This window comes from Oncorhynchus mykiss, chromosome 16 (assembly GCF_013265735.2).
Source record: "Oncorhynchus mykiss isolate Arlee chromosome 16, USDA_OmykA_1.1, whole genome shotgun sequence".
Lineage (NCBI taxonomy): Eukaryota > Metazoa > Chordata > Actinopteri > Salmoniformes > Salmonidae > Oncorhynchus > Oncorhynchus mykiss.
In genome coordinates this window covers 18,585,628-18,607,400 of record NC_048580.1, presented here as the reverse complement: position 1 = coordinate 18,607,400, position 21,773 = coordinate 18,585,628, and the positions used below count along the sequence as shown (strand labels likewise).

Sequence of the window (21,773 nt, the reverse complement as noted above, 5' to 3'; positions counted from 1 at the left end):
ATGTCTTAACCGAAATTATGTATTGTTGTCCCCTTATGCCATCATTTGTACATCTCAGTAGAAACCACATTTGTTTAAGCAAGTAAACCATATCAGCTATGTTTTTTAAAAAGGCAGTAAATGAGGCTGAATACAATGTTTTTCTGCCAGACAAGGCTCTGCTGATAGCCAGGTGTGTAAGTGGTAAGGTGTTGGAATTGCTGTTGGGACTTTGTTGTTGGGACAGCTTTATGTAGGCCCTAACAGTTAGTGGGCACCGTTTGTCACCCTTATAGTCCAATTCATGTATTGTTTAGGGTTGTGTTGTGTTATGTAGTGGATTTGCTGGGATGTGTCTCAAAGCATTTTTTTTTTGTTTGCCACACCAAGATTTACATGCTAAAATCGCCACTGGTCAGGTGATTCTCTTCCATCACCAATATGTCACACCTGTGTGCTCTTTATCCTGTACTAATAAACATTTCCATGTTTTTGCTTTTAGGGATGAATACGAGGGCTTAGTTGACATTCGGCCGGCAAGGTAGAGACAACGGGGATGTGTTGGTGTTTTCTGCTTTCTCTGTGATGCATATTATTTACATTTTTTTTCTTTCTGCATTGTTAGGAAGGGCCCGTAAGTAAGCATTTCACTATTAGTTTACACCTGTTGTTAACAAAGTATGTGACAAATACAATTTCATTTGATAGGTGGGTTTAGCCTTGTCACTCCTTCAGCAACCTAAAATGACCATGATGAATAAAAAACAAACAGTAACAGCATTAGCATATTTACCATTACACCATCGTTCATATGTAAGACAAATCATATTTTCCGATCTCAAGGACCATTTTAGATTTAAATTTAGCTACACGTAACCCAAAACAGGTTACAGCATTGAAAACATTCACCTTTTACTTCATTCCCTTATCTTCTAGTGTGACCATTAAGCTGTTCACGTCTCAATTGTTTCCCATCTAGCACCATTCAGATTAGCCTAATAGCCCAGAAAGGTTTCCACTGATCATATTAAGGGTAGTTACCTCCAATCTAGGGAACAATTTTAAACATCCTATTATTTTACTCAGTTTTGAATTTATTAGAAAGCTTGCTTATCGGAAGTATGTGTATATTATTGCCCTAATGTAGTGGAACTAAGGTGTTATTCCTGTTGATATGCCAGTGTTGCCACAAATCACCTCTGAGAAACTGTATAAAAGGACCAATGTCTTGTAGCAATTCACAAAAAGCCTGCATCTCTCACTGAAGAATATCCATTCACAAGGTAAGATAGTTTTCAAAATATACCCTTCCAGTATTCTGTTGTTCCAATTATACATTTCTGCTTAATACATGCATTCTTGTGTCTAGCTTACTGTATGTGTAATACATTTACAGAAATATAACAGTTATTTAGAAATATAAAGGAACCCCTGTATTGTTAAGTGTAAGACATTCTCCAGAATTGCAGGTTTTTTTCTCTTCCTGACTTTCTCTGCCTCTCGCTTCTCTCCTCGTTTAGTTTTGTCACCATGAAGGTAGCTTTGTTTTCACTGGTGGTTCTCTGCGTGGCTGGGATGCTGCGTGCTGAAGTCCTGTCCCAGTCTGGCGAGAACAGGTAAGATTCCCATCCTGCGTTTGAGATGTCTGATCATATTTCATTTTGATGTTGAGTCCCCTGCATTATCAAATATGTCCATTCCTCTCGCATGTTTGTGTTCATGTCTGCTTGTTAGTCTCACGGAAAATGGACAGGGTTTGGGGAGAAGATACGCAGAGTCAACCATCGCCAGTGACATGAGCAAAATCATGGACTCCATGGTGCAGAAGAATTTTGTCAACTTCCTGCTCAACCAGAGAGAGAAAAAGAGCATGTAAGTCAAATTGGCTTTGAAATTACTATAATTGTTATAGTTCAGAACTTGAGATATGCAGAAGCTGAATCGGAGAGATGTGCAGAAACGGAGAGCAAATTCAGCCACTGGCAACGATAATAATAAAATAAAACTGTCATAGGTCTAATGTCACTCCAGAGGAAGATCCAGAGGCTCGCCTGTACAACAATCTCCTGAAAAAGCTTGCACTGTGCATACGCAGCAAGGGACAGATCCATGTGAGTTCATTCTGTGAACTACTTCAATAGAGTAAATTGTAGTAAATATAGTAAATTGTTGCCAAATTATTGGTTGTGTCATATTGTTTTTATTATAATATTTTCACATTTGTTTCCTCACTACAACCGAACACAGTGATGTTTTGAAGAATATCAACAAATGATCGACATTGGTGGGAGAGTAATGCAAAGAGAAGTCAACAAAAACATTATGACAATTTGGAGGAAAATGTATGCTATCTATTTTTGTGTACACAATATATATTGTAAAGTTAGAAATATGAATCCAGCATGTCTGAACTTTTTCATAAATAATTGCTAAGGGGAAATAAAATAGCTTGAATTAAAAAACAAAAATTGGCCTCACTGAGTTGTTAATTGCATCTAGCATTTTGCACGAGATAAACATTTCACAAAAGTAAAATCTTGAATTGCAATATTTTCACAAATGTTCACATTTTTCACAAATGTCACACCTTAAAGAGTCCCACTGGTCATATTGAAAGAATAACAAGGTCCTTTGCGTATCTTGAGGCTTCATATACAGTGCATTCGGAAAGTATTCAGACCCCTTGACTTTTCCCACATTTTCTTACGTTACAGCCTTATTCCAAAATTGGTTTAATTATTTTTTTCCCCTCATCAATCTACACAAACATATTACATTTTTGCAAATGTATTAAAAATAAAAAACATAAATACTTTATTTACATAAATATTCAGACCCTTTGCTATGAGACTTGTTTCCATTGATCATCCTTAAGATGTTTCTACAACTTGATTGGAATCCACCTGTGGTAAATTCAATTGATTGGAAATTATTTGGAAAGGCACAAACCTGCCTATATAAGGTTCCATAGTTCACAGTGCATGTCAGAGTAAAAACCTAGCCGTGAGGTCGAAGAAACTGTCCGTAGATCTCCGAGACAGGATGTGTCAAGGCACAGATTTAGGGAAGGGTACCAAAAATATTTCTGCAGAGTTAAAGATCCCCAAGAACACAGTGTCCTCCATCATTCTTAAATGGTAGAAATTTGGAACCACCAAGACTCTTCCTAGAGCTGGCCGGCCGGCCAAACTGAGCAATCGGGGGGACGGCCTTGGTCAGGAAGGTGACTAAGATCCCAATGGTCCCTCTGACAAAGCTCCAGAGTTCCTCAGTGGAGATGGGAGAAACTTCCAGAATGACAACCATCTCTGCAGCACTCCACCAATCAGGCCTTTATGGTAGAGTGGCCAGATGGAAGCCACTGCTCAGTAAAAGGCAGATGACAGCCCGCTTGGAGTTTGCCAAAAGACACCTAAAGGACTCTGTCATAGATCTAGGTTTCTTGAAGGTGAGAGATGTTGAGGATTCAGTTGTAAGTGTACATTTAGGAACACATTACTATCCTTTCTTGAATATATTCACAAATGGATCTAAGGGCCCTAAAACAGGAAAGATAGGTGCAGCTTTTAGTGTTCCTGAGTTTAAGGTGGCAGGGACAAAAAGAGCAACAAATAATTTATCTGTTTACACAATGGAGTTGTTGGCCATACTATTGGCTACAAAGTGGGTGGAGGAGGTGAGGCCAGACAGTGGTAATTTGCTCTGACTCCTGTGCAGCACTGATCAGCCTAAATGCATCTGTCTCAGAGCAGACCGGATGTATTGTATGAGGTTTTTTAGTGCTTGTGTAGGGTGAAGCAGATGGGGGTATTGGTGATGTTCCTCTGGTTACCAGCTCATGTGGGAGTTAAGGGGAATGAGGAGGTGGATGTTATCGCCAAGTAGGCTCTTAAGAACAGTGGTTAAAAACAAATGGCAAGAGTTGTGGAACAGGGAGAGAAACGGAAGACACCTTTATAAGATCCATGAAAAGTTGGGGGCAGGGAGGTCCTCAGGCCAAGAGAGAAGGGAGGAAAGTGTAATCAGAAGGCTGAGACTGTGACACACAAGGCTCAATAGTACCATGAAATTGGTGGGGAAATCCAAATGGGAGGTGTTCTGTGTGGCTCAGTTGGTAGAGCATGGTACTTGCAATTCCTGGGTTGTAGGTTCAATTCCCATGGGGGACAAGTATGAAAGTGTATGCACTCACTCCTTCACCATCTCTGGTTCACAGTCGAGTTGGTGGCAGAAGAAGTATCTTGCCGAGGCAGTAGGTGGCAGTATTTGCAATGCCGTATTTGATGGCATTGCCTCTCGTCAAACTCAGGAGGAAGTTACTTCCGGGTTCCTAAACTAAGCAAATAGACCTTGCTAGCTCTCAAGTTTCGCGAAATGAGTCGATTTCAAAGTTGTGTGCATAGAAATTATTATTGAATAAGAACGGAATGCTGAGAGCTATCATATGGCTGCAATAGGGTAAAAGCACCTCGCGACCTAACAAATTACTTTGACCGTGCAACTGGAAACTACCTAGCTAGCTAACGTTAGTTGGCAAGCATAACAATAGCGGTGTCAACTTTTTCATAGCTAGCTAGTCCTTTTTTTCACATCAACAAGATGCATAGGAGAGGAGTAGGTGCGGGAGCTATCGCCAAAAAGAAGCTTGCAGAGGTAACCTTGTCTAGATGAATGGGCCCATCTACAAAATGTAAACAATGAATCCAAGGCATTTCAGAAATACAACCATCTTATCCAAAACACTCTTATTTTTTTGTAGGCCAAGTATAAAGAGAGGGGGACAGTGTTAGCTGAGGATCAAATTGTTCAGGTAAGCTCAATAATAATATTATAATAATATGCTATTTAGCAGACACTTTCATCTAAAGCGACTTAGTCATGCGTGCATGCATTTTACTTACGGGTGGTCCCTGGAATCAACCCACTATCCTGGCGTTGCAATCAATCAAATGTATTTTATAAAGCCCAGTTTACACCAGTAAGTGTCACAAACTGTTATACAGACACCCATCCTTAAACCCCAAAGAGCAAGCAATGCAGATGTAGAAGCACAAAAACTTCCAAGTTCCAACGAATGCCTCGACCATGCTGTACATTTTAGCTAAGGAAAAACTCCCGAGTGAGGAGGGAACTAAGGAAGAAACATAGAGGGGAACCAGTTCTCTTCTGGCTGTGCAGGGGGGAGATTATAAGAGTACGGCCATTTAGGCAAGATGTATAAATGTTTATAGGTGACTGGTAGGGTCAGATAACAACCACAGTGGTTATAGAGGGTGCAGCAGCATAACACTTCAGGAGTAAATGTCAGTTGGGTTTTCATCGTCAAGCAGCGCCATACTCTACCAACTGAGCTTATGTGTGGGTGTGCAAGTGTGTCTTCATTGGAATGTTATTCAATCCATGTAGCTAGTCAAGCTGTTGCCGTTGTGGAAATATCTAAAACATCATGGTCTTTCAGATGTCAAAACAGCTGGAGACCTTCAAATCTAACCTTGAGGAATTTGCCAGCAAGCACAAACAAGAGATTCGTAAGAGTTCCCAGTTCCGGGTCCAGTTTCAGGAGATGTGTGCCACCATTGGAGTTGACCCACTTGCCTGTGAGAATCACAACTGTGTCTGTTTAAAATAGAAGTTGTTTTTGCCCTACATTAAAAGACCATTAAAATGTCCTTTACTCATATGTTGTATTTATTCAAGGAATTGAAATGCAACCAATTAAGTGTTTTCTTTGTCATTGACAGCTGGCAAAGGCTTTTGGTCTGAGATGCTTGGCGTGGGTGACTTCTATTACGAGCTGGGTGTGCAGATCATTGAAGTATGCCTGGCACTGAAACACAGAAATGGAGGTGAGGCTTCTTTGGAACATCATCAAAGTCATAGCAAAACACTGCATTTTGAAATGTGTCGTTCATTGGTGTTCCATCTGTGTTTTAGGACTTATTACCCTGGACGAACTGCATCACAGAGTGTTGAAGGGAAGGGGGAAATTTGCTCAGGATGTGAGCCAGTGAGTACTATCTGACAAATATCAGAAATGATATAATAAATGCTCTCCTAAGTAATGCAGAAAGTCAACATTTATCATCATATTTAATATTAGAGAGGATCTCATGTCAAATGCTGTTGAAGTAATGTGGCTACAGGTTCACTTGCCTCACCTAAACCCTATTCTTGTGCAAAGTGGCTATAGGCCACCAAGTGCTAACAGTCAGTATTTGGATAATATGTGTGAAATGCTTGATAATGTATATCATATTAACAGAGTGGTTTATTTTCTGGGAGACCTAAATATTGACTGGCTTTCATCAAGCTGTCCACTCAAGAAAAAACTTGAAACTGTAACTAGTGCCTGCAGCCTGATTCAGGTTATCAGTCAACCTGCCAGTGTATTTACAAACAGAACAATAACTAAATCATCCACTTGTATTGAACACATCTTTACTAATGCTTCTCGAAATCTGATCTAAAGCAGTTTCCACACCTATCAGATGTAGTGATCATAATAGTCATAGCTAGGAAAACCAAAGTTTCAAAGACTGGACCTAAAATAGTGTATAAGCGATCAAGAGGTTTTGCAATTATTCTTATGTTGAAGATGTGAAAAATATGTGTTGGTCTAATGTGTGTAATGAGGAACATCCTGATGCTGCACTTTAGGCATTTATGAAATTGCTTCTTCCGGTTACTGACAGGCATGCGACAATAAATAAACGTACTGTTAAAACTGCCAAAATCCCCATGGATAGATGATTCATTTAAAAACTGTATGCCTGAGAGGGATGAGGCTAAGGGAATGGCAAGTAAGTCTGGCAACACAGCAGATTGGCAAACAAAGAGTAAATTGAGAAATCACACGACTAAACAAAAATAAGAAGAAACTATACTATGGAACAAATATACATTCTAGAAAGAATAATAGTGAAAATCTCTAGAGTACCTTAAAGGAAATTCGAGGCAGAAAAGCCAACTCTGCTCCATCGACGTTGATGGCTCATTCATAACAAAAACCTCTGATATTGCCAACCACTTTAATGACTTTTTTGTTGGCAAGATAAGCAAACTTAGGCATGACATGCAAAAAAATAAAATCTTGAGCCTTCATATTCATGCATAAAGGACCAAATAATGAAAGACAAGCACTGTAGCTTTAAATTCTTCCAAGTGGGTGTGGAAGAGGTGAAAAAATGATTGCTATCTATAAATAAGGGCAAACCACCTGGTACCAACAACCTGGTTGGTAGCGGAATAAATTGCGACTCCTATATGCCACATCTTAAATGTTAGCCAAGAAGACGGAGTGTGCCTTCAGGCCTGGAGGGAGACAAAGGACATTCCGCTGCCCCAAAATAGCAAAGCACCCTTGAATGATTCAAACAATCAGCCTGTTACCGGTGCTTAGAATCATTTTTGGGGGAAAAATCGTGTTCGACCAATGTTATTTTACAGAAAACAAATGAACAACAGACTTTCAGTATGCTTATAGGGAAGGGCACTCAACGTGCTTGGCCCTGACACAAATGACTGATGATTGGCTGAAAGAAATTGATAAAAAGATTGTGGGAGCTATTTTGTTAGACTTCAGTGCAGCCTTTGATGTCATTGAAAAACATAGTTGTTATGGATTAACATAATTTGCCTAATCATGGATGGACTGATATCTGTCCAATAGAAAACATGGAAGTCTCTGTAATGCAAATACGGTTGAGTGTGGTGTACTGCAGGGTAGCTGACTTGGGACTATTATTGTTTTGTGTTTAGTAAGGACCTTCCACTGACCTTGAATAAAGCCTTGAATGTACGCAGACGACTCCACAGTATACACATCGACTGTAACAGTAAAATAAATAACTGACGCCCTTAACAGTTTTAGAATGGGTAACTAGCAATAGGCTGGTGTTAAATATCTCAAAAACTAAAAGCATCATTTTTGGCGACAAATCATTTGCTCAACCCTAAACCTCATCTGTCGATTATTGAATAGTGTGGCTATTGAGCAAGTTAAGGAGACTAAACGAGCTATCACGGTCAAAATATATACAGTGCATTTGGAAAGTTACATTGCAGCCTCATTCTAAAATGGATGAAAAAAAAACACACTATTCATAACCTTTTTTTTTTTTTTAGCTAGCTACTATCTTGCCTCATTGCTACAACTCCCGTACGGGCTCGGGAGAGACGAAGGTTGAAAGTCATGCGTCCTCTGATACACAACCCAACCAAGCCGCACTGCTTCTTAACACAGCGTGCATCCAACCCGGAAGCCAGCCGCACCAATGTGTCGGAGGAAACACCGTGCACCTGGCAACCTTGGTTAGCGCGCACTGCGCCTGGCCCGCCACAGGAGTCGCTGGTGCGGGATGAAACGAGGATGTCCCTACCGGCCAAGCCCTCCCTAACCCAGACAACGCTAGGCCAATTGTGCGTCGCCCCACAGACCTCCCGGTCACGGCCAGTTACGACAGAGCCTGGGCGTGAACCCAGAATATTCATCATCAATCTACACACAGTACCACATAATGACAAAACAAAAACAGATTTTTAGAAATTGTTGCAAATGTATTTAAAAAAAACATTTACATTAGTATTCAGACCCGTTATCAGTACTTTGTTGAAGCACCTTTGTCAGCGATTACAGCCTTGAGTCTTCTTGGGTATGACGCTACATGACAGAACTTGGCACACCTGCATTTGGAGAGTTTCTAGCATTCTTGTCTGCAGATCCTCTCAAGCTCTGTCAGGTTGAATGAGGGAGAGTCACTGCACAGATATTTTCAGGTCTCTCTGAGCGCTCTGGAGGTTTTCATCAATGATCTCTCTACTTTGTTCCATTCATATTTCCCTCAATCCTGACTAATCTCCCAGTCCCTGCTGCTGAAAAACAACCACAGAGCATGATGCTGCCACCACCATGCTTCATCGTAGGGATGGTGCTAGGTTTCCCCCAGATGTGACGCTTGGCATTCAGGCCATAGAGTTTATCAGACCTGAGAATCTTGTTTATCATGGTCTGAGAGTTCTTTAGATGCCTTTTGGCAAACTCCAAGTTGGTTGTCATGTGCCTTTTACTGAGGAGTGGCTTCCGTCTGGACACTCTTCCATAAAGACCCGATTGTAGGAGTGCTGCAGAGATGGTTGTCCTTCTGGAAGTTTCACCCATCTCAACAGAGGAACTAGAGCTCCGTCAGAGGGACCATCGGGTTGTTGGTCACCTCCCTGACCAAGGTCCTTCTCCCCCGATTGCTCAGTTTGGCCGGGCGGCCAGCTCTAAGAAGAGTCTTGGTGGTTCCAAACTTCTTCCATTTAGGAATGATGGAGGCTGTTGTGTTCTTTGGGACCTTCAATTCTGCAGACATTTTTTGGTACGCTTCCCCGGATCTGTGCCTCGACACAATCCTGTCTCGGAGCTCTACGGACAATTCCTTTGACCTCATCGCTTGGCTTGGTCAGCCGTGGGACCTTATATAGACAGGTGTGTGCCTTTCCAAATCATGTCCAATCAATTGAATTTAGCACAGGTGGACTCCAATCAATCTGGAGAAACATCTCAAGGATGATCAATGGAAACAGGATGCACCTGAGCTCAATTTCGCGTCTCATAGCAAAGGATCTGAATACTTATGTAAATAAGGTATTTCTGTTTTTAATTTTTACTACATTTGCACACAAAAAATGCTTTCTCATTATGGGGTATTGGGTTTAGATTGATGAGGGGGGGAACAATTGAGTCAATTTTAGAATAAGGCTGTAACGTAACAAAAAGTCAAGGGGCCTGAATACTTTCCGAATGCTATGGTTACTTAATTAGGAAGAGGTCTGGACATGATAAGGCATTGCTCTGCTTTCTTGAAATTCCAGTCAACCAGACAGGTTCTACAGGCCCTAGTTTTGATGCACTTGGACAACTGTGCAGTTGTGTGGTCAGTTGCAGCAAATAAGGACATAGGCAAATTGCAGTTGATCTAAAACAGGTCAGCATATATTAATTTATCTTAGATGTATGGAGGGAAAGTGTCAGTGGCATGCATGTCAGTCTCTCCTGGCTCAACGTTGAGGAGAGATTGACTGCATCACTATTAGTCTTTGTGCACCGTGTTGAAGGTACTGAACTGTCTGTTCAAGCAGTTCGCAGACAGTTCGGGCACTCCTCGGTACAACACTAGACATGTAACCAGAGGACTTCACTGTCCCCAGGTCCAGAATAGAGGCTGGGGGAAACACAGTATTAAATAGAGCCATGACTAAATTGAACTCTGCCAACTCAAGCTAGCAAATAAACAAGATAAAAACTAAGTTAAAGAACACCATACGGCACTACGGGGACATTTTTATGCATTTTGTATTGTATTTTGCATTGTATTATGTATTTTATTATGTATGTGATACCTGGTTGGGATTGGACTTTGATATGTGGTTGACTCGCCTGGCTGTGGGTCGCTCTGTATGGGAGTATCTGCTGAATGGCTCAATTGTAATGTAAATTTAGTGCTATGTCTATTATGTATTTTATTTGTTGTCCTGTTTCCTGTTTGGACTCCAGGAAGAGTAGCCTCTGCCTCCCCAGCAGCTAATTGGGGATCCCAATAAATACTAAATACAATAATGTAAACATATTGATATTTATCCATCAACTTTAGTGGACTTTCATTATGAAGTTGAAATTGTATCTCTATTCTCCACTCCAGAGATGACTTGGTGCGGGCCATAAAGAAGCTGAAAGTCATGGGGAACGGCTTTGGGATGATTCCTGTTGGAGGCTCTTACCTCGTGCAGTCAGTGCCAGCAGAGCTCAACATGGACCACACTGTGGTACTTCAGCTGGCTGAGGTAAATCCTTCATTTCACCTATTGAGTCTGTATTGTGTGGATGCCTCATCAGTAATTATGCTAAATGACTTGTCAAAAATGTCTCAGAATACTGATTGTGAGATTAAAGAGTGGCGCTGTTTGTTTTTTCTTGTGAGCAGTTGCCAACATCATGCTTGGATCCAGAACATGCTGCTCTGATACTTAATGCTGAGTCATTTAGAGGAATGCAAATATGGTGCCAGGTGTCATGAATATTTGTTTTTCTGCCAATTTGCAGAAGAAGGGCTACGTTTCAGTGAGTGAGATCAGAGAGAGTCTTAAGTGGGAGCGAGAGCGAGCCTGTCATGTGCTGGTAAGTCGCCTACAGAGGAAATGCAAAGAAAAGCTGCCAAGAGTTAAGGAGGATATTTTACAGAACAAAATGTTTACAAGAAAATGAGGAGTGACAAAGCACCATAGAACCATGGTTCTTGATTTGATTTAGCTCACCACCATCCTAACATACACACTCCTTGTTGTCCTAGGATCACCTATTGAAAGAGGGCTTGGCGTGGTTGGATTCCCAAGCTTCTGGAGAGCCACAGTATTGGCTGCCAGCCCTCTTTTCTGAGCTGACTTCCCGTGATGTCACACCTGAGGAGGCCAATCAGATAACGCCTTAAGAAAGATAGGATTTTTGGTACGTGGGATGTCTCGGTAACTTCTTGAAGAACAATGTGTGCCTGTTGGGAAAGTCCTGAATTGAAATGGGGTGTATTTAACTTTTAAAGGGTAGGTACCAATTATGTATATAAATCATTGGTAGGTACACATGATGTTGCTTCCCTTCAGCAATTGTGGAGATGAAAACTAGGTTACAAATGTTGTTTTCTGTGGCAGTTGTCAATCATGGATTTGTTTTTTGTTTTTTTAAATGTCATTATATTCAATTTTCTTCTATTAAAACATTTTAGGATTTCTTGGCATATTGCAGTTTGTGCTACAAAAACATTTTTATTTTCATGTCAACACAACTGTGAAGACAACTTTATTTGTTGCTTGAACATCCCACATGAATCTCATTTCAATCCTTACATTATCAGAGAGCATCATTTGACCATGAGTCATTTGACTTTATTATGCAACACATCGTTTACATTTAAGCGGCATGTTAAAGGGGAATATAGTGAAGTTAGCCAAAGTAAACATACAGTAGTTCAGAAGAGATAATAGCAGTAGAGTAAACCTAGGAAACGTATTAAATAGCAGATCCATACAGTCCTATCCATTAGGATGGAGGCAAATTAAGAATAAACAGTCAACCCTAACCCTAATCATCAAAGTGTCTAAAACAATATGATCAATTCAGGCAAATTAAGAATAAACAGTCAACCCTAACCCTAACCATCAAAGTGTCTAAAACAATATGATCAATTCAGGCAAATTAAGAATAAACAGTCAACCCTAACCATCAAAGTGTCTAAAACAATATGATCAATTCAGGCAAATTCAATTAGATACAGATTTCCCAGACATTAAATTCACAACCCTTAACGTTACCAGGTTCGATAACATTGACAGTAATAAACAGGGACCTTTAAATGTTTGTCTTACAATGTCGTGGATAGGTTGTTAGCCTGTATTTATTTGTCCCCCCCCACCCCCCACCTCTTAGAAATATAATTAGTAGGGTATCAGCTTTCCTTAACGAGTAGTCAACTCTCTGGGTCGTGAGGATGTGGCTTCTCTACACCTCATGGCTGTAGACGTGTTCCTCATACTTGGTCTGCTCCATTCCGTCACAGATGAGGGTGCAAAAGGGGCACACTCTGTGGCTGTCCTCGTGCAGCTCCAGCTCATTCGGGGTGATGCCAGGGAAGCACTCATGGCAGTGACGACACGTCAAGGACAACTATAGGACAGACACGGGTCATAAGTGGTAATAATATCAGATCTAGACTGGATAGTTAACTGTACTCTAGCACAAACATTATAGAGCATTATGAAACCAACTCTTTGATCCCAAACCACTAGTGTATGTTGTTGCAAACATAATCTGCCGTATAACCATGTATATCATAGGAGTGACTTAACATACCTCCTCCGCGTTTGTCGCAGGGCCTGCAAACAGAATCATATGTCAGCCATAGTTGAACCTGTTTTGTTATTTTCCAAGAAGGCGTGTCCATGAGGTACAAGTGGCGTTCATGTCTCATTTGAGAATATTTAGGTGAGGCTTTCCAACAGCTGGAATATTGGGAATACCTGGGGTCTCATAAGGGTTCCCAAAGTGGAGAGAGGCAGCCAGTGTATCTTGCTGCTGCTCCTCAGTGGGGGTGGGGTCAGTTGAAGAGCCATAAGGGTTGGGATGCTGCATGGACACTGGAGCAACCTGGATGTCAGCAAACTCCTTGCGAAGTCTCTCAACATTTCTTTTGAGATCCTGACAGATAGAATACAGTGGCAAAACCCCAATGTAAGCAGATGTCCCTAATTGTAAATAATGAAATGACTAGTAAAGAGTATCAACATTCACAGCAATCACCTGATTTTCTCTGGACAACTCCTCTTTCTCTACTTTAGCGATCTCTGCCATGCTTTCTTTCTCCTCAATGAGTCTGTGGAACTCTAAAAGTTGTATCTGAGGGGAGAGAACAGGGAACTTGTGATCAGACAAGAGAATACGTTTAGTACGTTTTATATTCATTTGCTCTCGCAGGTGAACTACTTTCCCAGAACAAACAACATCTTGGTAAGAAAAAAAATGATATCGCTGACCCTGTCTGTGGATCGAAATAGCGTCAAAGATATTCTCTAAGCACCTCTAGTTTTCTGCTTTTCTGCTCCGCCTGTGTAGACCTCATGACTATGATATTCGTGCACTCATTGACCTTCACCAGTTCCCCCTCTGCTTGCTCTGCACGTCTGCGTGTGTTGTTGGAAGCCTGCAGCTCCTGGTGCAACTGTGTCCGAGCCTCCTGCAGCTGGCCAAGAAGAGCTTGGTATTGCACCTGACGGCGCACAAGAAGACGACAGTATTACATTTCATAATGGCGTGTACAGGAAGGACATAGTTATTTTACCAACTTGTTCCAACCTTCAAATCACTGTCCACCATCTCCTGCTGTGGCTGGTGCCCCTGCTCTGACAGGCTTCTGTGTAAGGCCTTGTTCTCCGTCTTCAAGTCATCCAGGTCAAGTGTGAGACCACGCAGTTTGCGCAGCTCCACAGAAAGCTTTGCCTTCTCTTTCTCACTGCTCTGGAGATCCACCTGGAAAGGGTCAACATGAGGTTCTGTGATTGACAGGTTTTTTTCACATCAAAGAAAGCACTAAATTAATTGGCCAACAGGTCTTTTAAATAGTGTGTGTGTGTTACAGGCATTCATTTACATCAATTACTCTGCTGAGTGTGCTGACCTGTAGAAGCTGAATGTGATCCTTCAGTCTGTAAGACTCCTGCTCAAAATCTCTGAGGCTTGGACTCAGCCTGTTGACACAGAAACGGGGGCATGAGGAACAGCATTGTTACACAAGTGTAAAAAATATATATATATATATATATATATATATATAAACTCAGCAAAAAAAGAGACTTTTTCAAGACCCTGTCTGTGGAACGGTCGTTAAGACACTAACAGCTTACAGACGGTAGGCAATTAAGGTCACAGTTACAAAAACTTAGGACACTAAAGAGGCCTTTCTACTGACTCTGAAAAACACCAAAAGAAAGATGCCCACGGTCCCTACTCATCTTCGTGAACGTGCCTTAGGCATGCTGCAAGGAGGCATGAGGACTGCAGATGTGGCCAGGGCAATAAATTGCAATGTCCGTACTGTGAGACGCGTAAGACAGTGCTACAGGGAGACAGGATGGACAGCTGATCGTCCTCGCAGTGGCAGACCACATTTAACAACACCTGCACAGGATTAGTACATCCGAACATCACACCTGTGGGACAGGTACAGGATGGCAACAACACATGCCCGAGTTACACCAGGAACGCACAATCCCTCCATCAGTGCTCACTGTCCGCAATAGGCTCAGGGCTTGTAGGCCTGTTGTAAGGCAGGTCCTCACCAGACATCACCGGCAACAACGCCGCCTATGGGCACAAACCCACGTCGCTGGACCAGACAGGACTGGCAAAAAGTGATCTTCACTGACAAGTCGCAGTTTTGGTCGGATTCGCGTTTATCGTCGAAGGAATGAGCGTTACACCGAGGCCTGTACTCTGGAGCGGGATTGATTTGGAGGTAGATGGTCTATCATGGGGCGGTGTGTCACAGCATCATCGGACTGAGCTTGTTGTCATTGCAGGCAATCTCAGCGCTGTGTGTTACAGGGAAGACATCCTCCTCCCTAATGTGGTACCTTTCCTGCAGGCTCATCCTGACATGACCCTCCAGCATGACAATGCCACCAGCCATACTGCTCATTCTGTGCGTGATTTCCTGCAAGACAAAAATGTCAGTGTTCTGCAATGGCAATCGAAGAGCCCGGATCTCAATCCCATTGACCACGCCTGGGACCTGTTGGATCGGAGGGTGAGGGTGAGGGCCATTCCCCCCAGTCCGGAAACGTGCAGTTGCCTTGGTGGAAGAGTCGGGTAACATCTCACAGCAAGAACTGGACAATTTGGTGCGGTCCATGAGGAGGAGATGCACTGTAATAGTTAATGCAGCTGGTGGCCACACCAGATACTTTTGATTTTGACCCCTTCCCTTTGTTCAGGGACAAATTATTACATTTCTGTTAGTCACATGTCTGTGGAACTTGTTAAGTTTATGTCTCAGTTGTTGAATCTTATGTTCATACAAATATTTACACATGTTAAGTTTGCTGGAAAATAAACACAGTTGACAGTGAGAGGACGTATTTTTTTTTGCTGAGTTTATATATAGACAGGATGATATCATGATATGACTGGAAAGGTGTTGTACTAGAAAGATATGTCCATTGAATGGATTGCTCGAGACAAGTACTCACTGTGCAATCTCCACACTTTGAACCTCAACCTTTTCTTTCAACTCCTCTAGCTCCTTCTTCAGCTGTTTGATCTTGCTCAATGCTCGTTCATATTTCTCACAAATAGGAGTCAGAGACTGCAGGCATTTGTGAAGAGAAATAGCAATTTGCTTAATATCTTGTGTAGTGTAAACACTCCAAAGGAACTCAGACCCCTCAAAATATACCCCGAAGTGAACCGAACTGAGACCATCTCGAGAGGTGGTCTGACTTCGGTTCGCTTGAATTCTGCAGGCCGGTTCTTTTTTTTTAGACCAATGTGAACACAAAGCTCCCCAGGTTCGCTTGTCGTTATTCCTGCACCACACACTACACTACTTTATTAAAGACACAGTGCCTTCGGAAAGTATTCAGACCCCTTGACTTTTTCCACATTTTGATAGGTTCAGCCTTATTCTAAAATGTATTCAATCTACACACGATACCCCATAATGTCAAAGCAAAAACTGGTTTGTAGAAAAAAAAACGGAAATATCACATTTACATAAGTATTCAGACCCTTTTACTCAATACTTTGTTGAAACCCCTTTGGCTGCGATTACAGCCTTGAGTCTTCTTGGGTATGACGCTACAAGCTTGACACATCAGTATGTGTGGAGTTTCTCCCATTCTTCTCTGCAGATCCTCTCAAGCTTCTTCAGGTTGGAAGGGTAGCGTTGGTGCACAGCTATTTTCAGGTCTCCAGAGATGTTTGACAGGGTGCAAGTCCGGGCTCTGGCAGGGCCACTCAAGGACATTGAGACTTGTCCCGAAGCCACTCCTGCCTTGTCTTGGCTGTGTGCTTAGGGTTGTTGTCCCGTTGAAAGGTGAACCTTCGCCCCAGTCTGAGGTCCCGAGTGCTCTGGAGCAGGTTTTCATCAAGCATCTCTCTCTACTTTGTACCCTTTCCCAGATCTGTGCCTCGACACAATCCTGTCTCAGAGCTCTATGAACAATTCATTTGACCTCGTGGCTCGGTTTTTGCTCTGACATGCACTGTCAACTGTGGGACCTTATATAGGCAGGTTTGTGCCTTTCCAAATCATGTCCAATCAATTGAATTTACCACAGGTGGACTCCAATCAAGTTGTAGAAACATCTCAAGGATGATCAATGGAAACAGGATGCACCTGAGCTCAATTTCGAGTATCATAGAAAAGGGTCTGAATACTTGTGTAAATAAGGTATTTCTGTTTTTGTTTTTTTATACATTTGCATTTTCTCTTTGTCATTATGGGGTATCGTGTGTAGATTGTGGGGGAAATTAATATATTTAATCAATTTTAGAATAAGGCTGTAACATAACAAAATGTGGAAAAAGTCAAGGGGTCTGAATACTTTCCGAAGGTCCTGTATGTGAATACACCCTTCGATACATGACAAGGAGACAGAGAAAGTGTGGGGGAAAAAAAGAGTAGAAGAGGAATTGAAAAATATTGATGGTATACAAACAGCCTGTCACATGTATTGATACGTTCACCAAATATGTTTTATGAATTGGGGCCAGAGACTGCAGCCTTTCATGGAAAGAAACTGTTAGAAACAAGACAAAATGTACTCCATAGTAGTAGTAGTTCTTTGGTAGGCCCAAATGGGAAATTGGTTTGCGACAGTTACCTCCTGTCCTGTGTGTGATTCATCCATTGATTTGTCCTTCTGTGTCAGTTCTTCATGCTCTCTAGCATTCTGTTGCTGTTGCTCCAGTTTGCTCACTACCTGTGCAAGTTCCTCTTTAGATTCCTACAGGAACAATATATAATTAATCACCCTCTCAGCCTGATTAGGGGCTAGAAGTAAAACTGCTGGTGGAAAGAAAAGACTTTCAAACAAACCTTGAGGCGGTCAATCTCTTGCTGTTGCTCCTTTAGGGCACGTGTCAGAGTCTCATTTTGCTCTTTCAGTTGCCCCAACTCCATGGCCAGCTCTTCTTTCTCCCTCTCACTTTGCACCACCTGTTCCTAGATTCAGAAATGCTCAAATCATGTCCATAACCTCTACTGGTTATGGATATGGAACACTAGTCACTTTAATAATGTTTACATACTGCTTTACCCATCTCATATGTATATACTGTATTCTATTCTGCTGTATTTTAGTCAATGCCACTCCGACATTGCTCGTCCTAATATTTATATACTTCTCTATTCCATTATTTTACTTTTAGATTTGTTTATTGCTGTGAACTGTTAGATACTACTGCCCTGTTGGTAGGAACACAAGCATTTCGCTACACCTGCAATAACATCTGATAAATAGGTGTATGTGACCAATACACTTTGATTTTATTTGATTACTGTGTTTGGAAAGTTCCATCTATCCATCAAGTATAGTTCCACCAGTTATGTTGAAAAGCATTTATGTTTCAGTATGGAAAGAGTTTCTTAGTTGTCAGATGATTTGTGTTGAAGACACAAAATTCACCAAATATTACCTCCTGTCCTTTGCGTGAGTCTTCCATTGATTTAGCTTTCTGTGTCAGTTGTTCATGCTCTCTTGACTTCTGCTGCTGCTTCTCCAGGTCTGCCTTGTATAGTTCCTCGTTAGACAACTGCAGAGATAATGTTACAATTCTGTTACCTCACATTGTAATTTCCATTCTCACACATGACTAGTGGCTAGAAATTAGCAGATGTAACGAACTTCTTGAAAACAAACCTTGAGGCAATCAATCTCTTGCTGTTGCTCCTTCAGGACTCCTCTCAAAATCTCATTTTGCTCTTTCAGTTGCCCCAACTCCATGACCATCTCTTCTTTCTCCCTCTCACGTTGCTCTACCTTTTCCTAGATTCAGAAATGCACATCATGTACATACATAACCTCTCCTACGGATAATTCTAGCTAAAATGTTCTTGTGAGGGACATCATCTCCTTGACCTTTCACTAAGCAAGCCTAACAAAAAGTTCTGCATTTTTAAGTATTTCAAGCATGGTCTTTAAAACACAACCAAATCAACTTTTAATGTTAGGTATGGTGGATTGCGTTGTACCTGTGTTGTGATGACCAAGAGGTCGTTTTCCAGGCTGCCGTCTGTGCTTTGTTCCCCTGAGGTTTTAAAGCAGAAGGGGGTGCTGGCTCCTCTCACTTGGCCGTTGCTATCAATATAGCAGAACTGATAGAACTCTGCATCATCCTTTGGCAAGTAGTATGCTATCAGAATAACAACATCATTGTCAGTGCCAGCATAATATTGATCACTTGAATGTCAAATAAATGTCATTTGTATCTAAAATTAAGAAATGAACATGGGCCTATAACGAATCCACCTAAAACCCACCAAAAACGAATCCACCTAAATTGATCACAATCATTCATATCAATGTTCATGTCAGTTGAAAAGTTTGAGGATAAAATGCACACATGGTCTTACCACTAAAAAGCACTTGTTTTTTGTTTGCATCCTGTTTTATCAGATCCAATGATGGTTCTATCCACACAAATGTGTAATAATCTTTTGTGGTGCTCCAGCCCACCTGCACAAAATCAGTTATAACACAATCAGCACAACATCAGTTATAACACAATCAGCACAACATCAGTTATAACACAATCATGACTGACTGACAACTGGGAGGCATTCCAGACTGTGGATTTATATTGTTAAATATATTAGGATAATATTTCCTTTGTGGAAATACAATCCATATCATAATCTCTGATGAACCAGACCACTCATGAATATTCATGACAAAATATCTATAATCTCACCTTGAATATCCCCACCCAGTCTCTGGGGTTCTGTTGAATGGCTGCTGTCAGAGTGTAGCTGCAAGTCACGGCAATATTTGGCGCGTAGGAGTGGGGGATTTCCTGAAATACAACCTGGGAAAAGGTTGTTGACAATTCCATGTTGGCTGCACTTTCGACGCTCTCCATGGTGACCTCTGAAATTGAGAATATAGCAAAATGAAAACAAGTAGGCCCCAAATGCGCATTAAAAAAAACTAACAGGATGTACAACTCGAATAAAAAAACAATTTATGTTTTCAACTGAACGCCGTATATGTATCTAATCTGTCAGCACACGTTGTAGATGGTTCGTATGTTAAGTAGAAGGCCAAACATTTTATATCACATAAAAATTGCATACAATGTTGCGTCGCAAAACTAAGTTTCACTTTCATTTAACGTTTGAAACGTATCGCCTATTTTTCACACTTGACAATCACATTTAACATACCCATAAATGTTTTTTGACGACTTTTGGACGTCAATTTGATTGTCAAACATATACTTCTAACCCAATAACTTATTAGAGGGTGATTTATTATATTTGATCAAGCTACAATAAACCATAAAAGGCCACAAATAAAACACTGGAGAGAAAAAGAATATGAAAGTGAACACAATTCTGTCACTATTAAGATCAATGTGTTATACCGTTTAGCTAAAATAATGACATTAAATGGTTGAACTTACATGAAGTTTGGACTGCCAACTGCAACTGCCAGTTCAACTCAGCAGTGTCGCAACTCGGACAGCAACAAGAAGTACTTACTGTCCCTAGGTTTAATTTCCAGCAGAGAGGAAGAGGTTAGGGGAGAGGGATAAACAGGGCTAAAATCTATCTTCTCCAACAGGTGGCGTTGTTTCGTTTTTTTCGCTCAACAAGCGAGGAGCTTTTGAATGGAGGTCAATGAGAGAGTGTCGAATTTGGTTAACACAAAAATGCGATGGCTTATTTTCTATGTGTGGCTTATTTGATCAAATAGAAGTCTCATAATGATGAGATTGTTACGAGTGTACGGATAGAAATAGGACACCTGACATCCCGGGAACTTTGAGAAAACACATATCGGAGTTGTGGCTGGTCGTTACTACTTACCCCAGCCACAGTTATACAGCCCATTTCTACAATGTATCTTCTTAAAACGTGATTTTAAACCTAACCTTAACCACACTGATAATCCTATGCCTAACCATAACCTTAAATGATCACCAAAAATCCGATTTTTGTTTTCATACATTTTTTTATGATAACCTATAGCCAATTTAGACTTTGTGGCTGTGGCAACTTTTGGAAACCCTTGTGCCTGCAGTTCGTACATGTTTATACTTTCCCTTTCGCCTAGACCAGTGTTTGCCAGTACATGCATTTGTTGTGGCCCATGACAAGCACACCTGATTCTACTTGTCAACTAATCATCAATCCTTTGACAAGTTAAATCAGTTTTGTTTTGTACTTGGATTCATCAGAAATGTGTGCTGCAGTTGAGGGTACTCGAGGATCGGAGTTGGGAAACACTGATCTAGACAGTTGGGGAGATTTCACAATATGAAATGGGATTATAGCCTCTTCCCTCTGGAAAGTTGGATATTGACCTGTCCCCATTATTAAAGGGTTGATCTTATGTTGTGACTGCTGATGTCAATGATTGGCATTGCACTAGTCAATATAGCACTATATAATAGGAAATGGGTTCAGGTAGCCTTGGTGTCAGACTGTTTCTGTATTCAACTATGACAGTTCAGCTAAAGCAAAAATAGACTGTCACCCAGGATAGATGACAGGATGGGAGATAATCGTGATCAACTTTCAATTCCCTGTATCTGCTGTAGTGCACTCAGATAGCTGCATGTAGCCTACAGACTGCTCCTCGGTTAATCCGTTGTTTTCTAGAGGAAACCAACAACATTTCATATTGTTGGTTGAATTACACAACAATCTCCTGATTTTACTTGAGTACTTGGTCAATCTGGTGTGATTGAAGGTGCAAGTATCCCTCCTTCCATTGGCAAACAATAGCAGATGAAACAAGGGCCATAGAGGATGACAACCAATGGAAATCTAAGGCATACAATGGGTAAAACTTTGAAGGGTGTTTATTTAAATAATAATAAATCAAAAAGAAAAGGATAGGTCTCCCCCATGAGACCCTCTGCGGGATACTGTCTTCTTGGCTCCGGGTCTTGCTGTATCCTGTCGGGCACAAAAACTGAACTCCCTACTCATAACTCTGCAAACGTCCCCAACTATACTACTAGTCCTTTCTTCCCCCCACTC

At 41.3% G+C, this 21,773-nt stretch overlaps 3 protein-coding genes and 1 long non-coding RNA gene across 5 annotated transcripts; 2 read left to right on the top strand and 2 right to left on the bottom strand.

Moving 5' to 3' along the window:
- Positions 1–753: 753 nt before the first annotated feature.
- Positions 754–5,129, bottom strand: LOC118939515. The gene is made up of 2 exons (XR_005036458.1): positions 4,881–5,129; positions 754–1,822 (listed from the first exon to the last, which is right to left on the bottom strand). It is a non-coding gene; the product is annotated as an uncharacterized LOC118939515 (long non-coding RNA).
- Positions 1,227–2,416, top strand: LOC118939514 (gastric inhibitory polypeptide). The gene is made up of 5 exons (XM_036946382.1): positions 1,227–1,262; positions 1,500–1,595; positions 1,714–1,851; positions 1,994–2,090; positions 2,227–2,416. The coding sequence occupies exons 2-5, from the start codon at positions 1,510–1,512 to the stop codon at positions 2,227–2,229; spliced, it is 324 nt and encodes a 107-aa protein (XP_036802277.1). The 5' UTR covers positions 1,227–1,262; positions 1,500–1,509; the 3' UTR covers positions 2,230–2,416.
- Positions 4,272–11,750, top strand: snf8 (SNF8 subunit of ESCRT-II). 2 transcript variants are annotated; one of them, XM_021565018.2, is made up of 8 exons: positions 4,272–4,632; positions 4,739–4,789; positions 5,438–5,576; positions 5,721–5,825; positions 5,914–5,986; positions 10,662–10,803; positions 11,063–11,137; positions 11,310–11,750. In XM_021565018.2, exons 1-8 carry the CDS (start codon positions 4,579–4,581, stop codon positions 11,445–11,447), a joined length of 777 nt encoding a protein of 258 aa, XP_021420693.1. In that variant the 5' UTR covers positions 4,272–4,578; the 3' UTR covers positions 11,448–11,750. The 2 variants fall into 2 exon arrangements, with proteins under 2 accessions (XP_021420693.1, XP_036802276.1); XM_036946381.1 differs by lacking the exons at positions 4,272–4,632; positions 4,739–4,789 and adding an exon at positions 5,208–5,337.
- Positions 11,751–11,775: 25 nt separating this feature from the next.
- On the bottom strand, positions 11,776–20,335 carry calcoco2 (calcium binding and coiled-coil domain 2). The gene is made up of 16 exons (XM_021565013.2): positions 20,189–20,335; positions 19,478–19,653; positions 19,140–19,242; positions 18,759–18,919; positions 18,427–18,552; positions 18,203–18,319; positions 17,604–17,729; positions 17,389–17,511; positions 15,754–15,869; positions 14,184–14,253; positions 13,862–14,035; positions 13,587–13,775; positions 13,310–13,405; positions 13,030–13,207; positions 12,863–12,885; positions 11,776–12,676 (listed from the first exon to the last, which is right to left on the bottom strand). The coding sequence occupies exons 2-16, from the start codon at positions 19,643–19,645 to the stop codon at positions 12,512–12,514; spliced, it is 1,935 nt and encodes a 644-aa protein (XP_021420688.2). The 5' UTR covers positions 19,646–19,653; positions 20,189–20,335; the 3' UTR covers positions 11,776–12,511.
- Between the last annotated feature and the right edge of the window lie 1,438 nt (positions 20,336–21,773).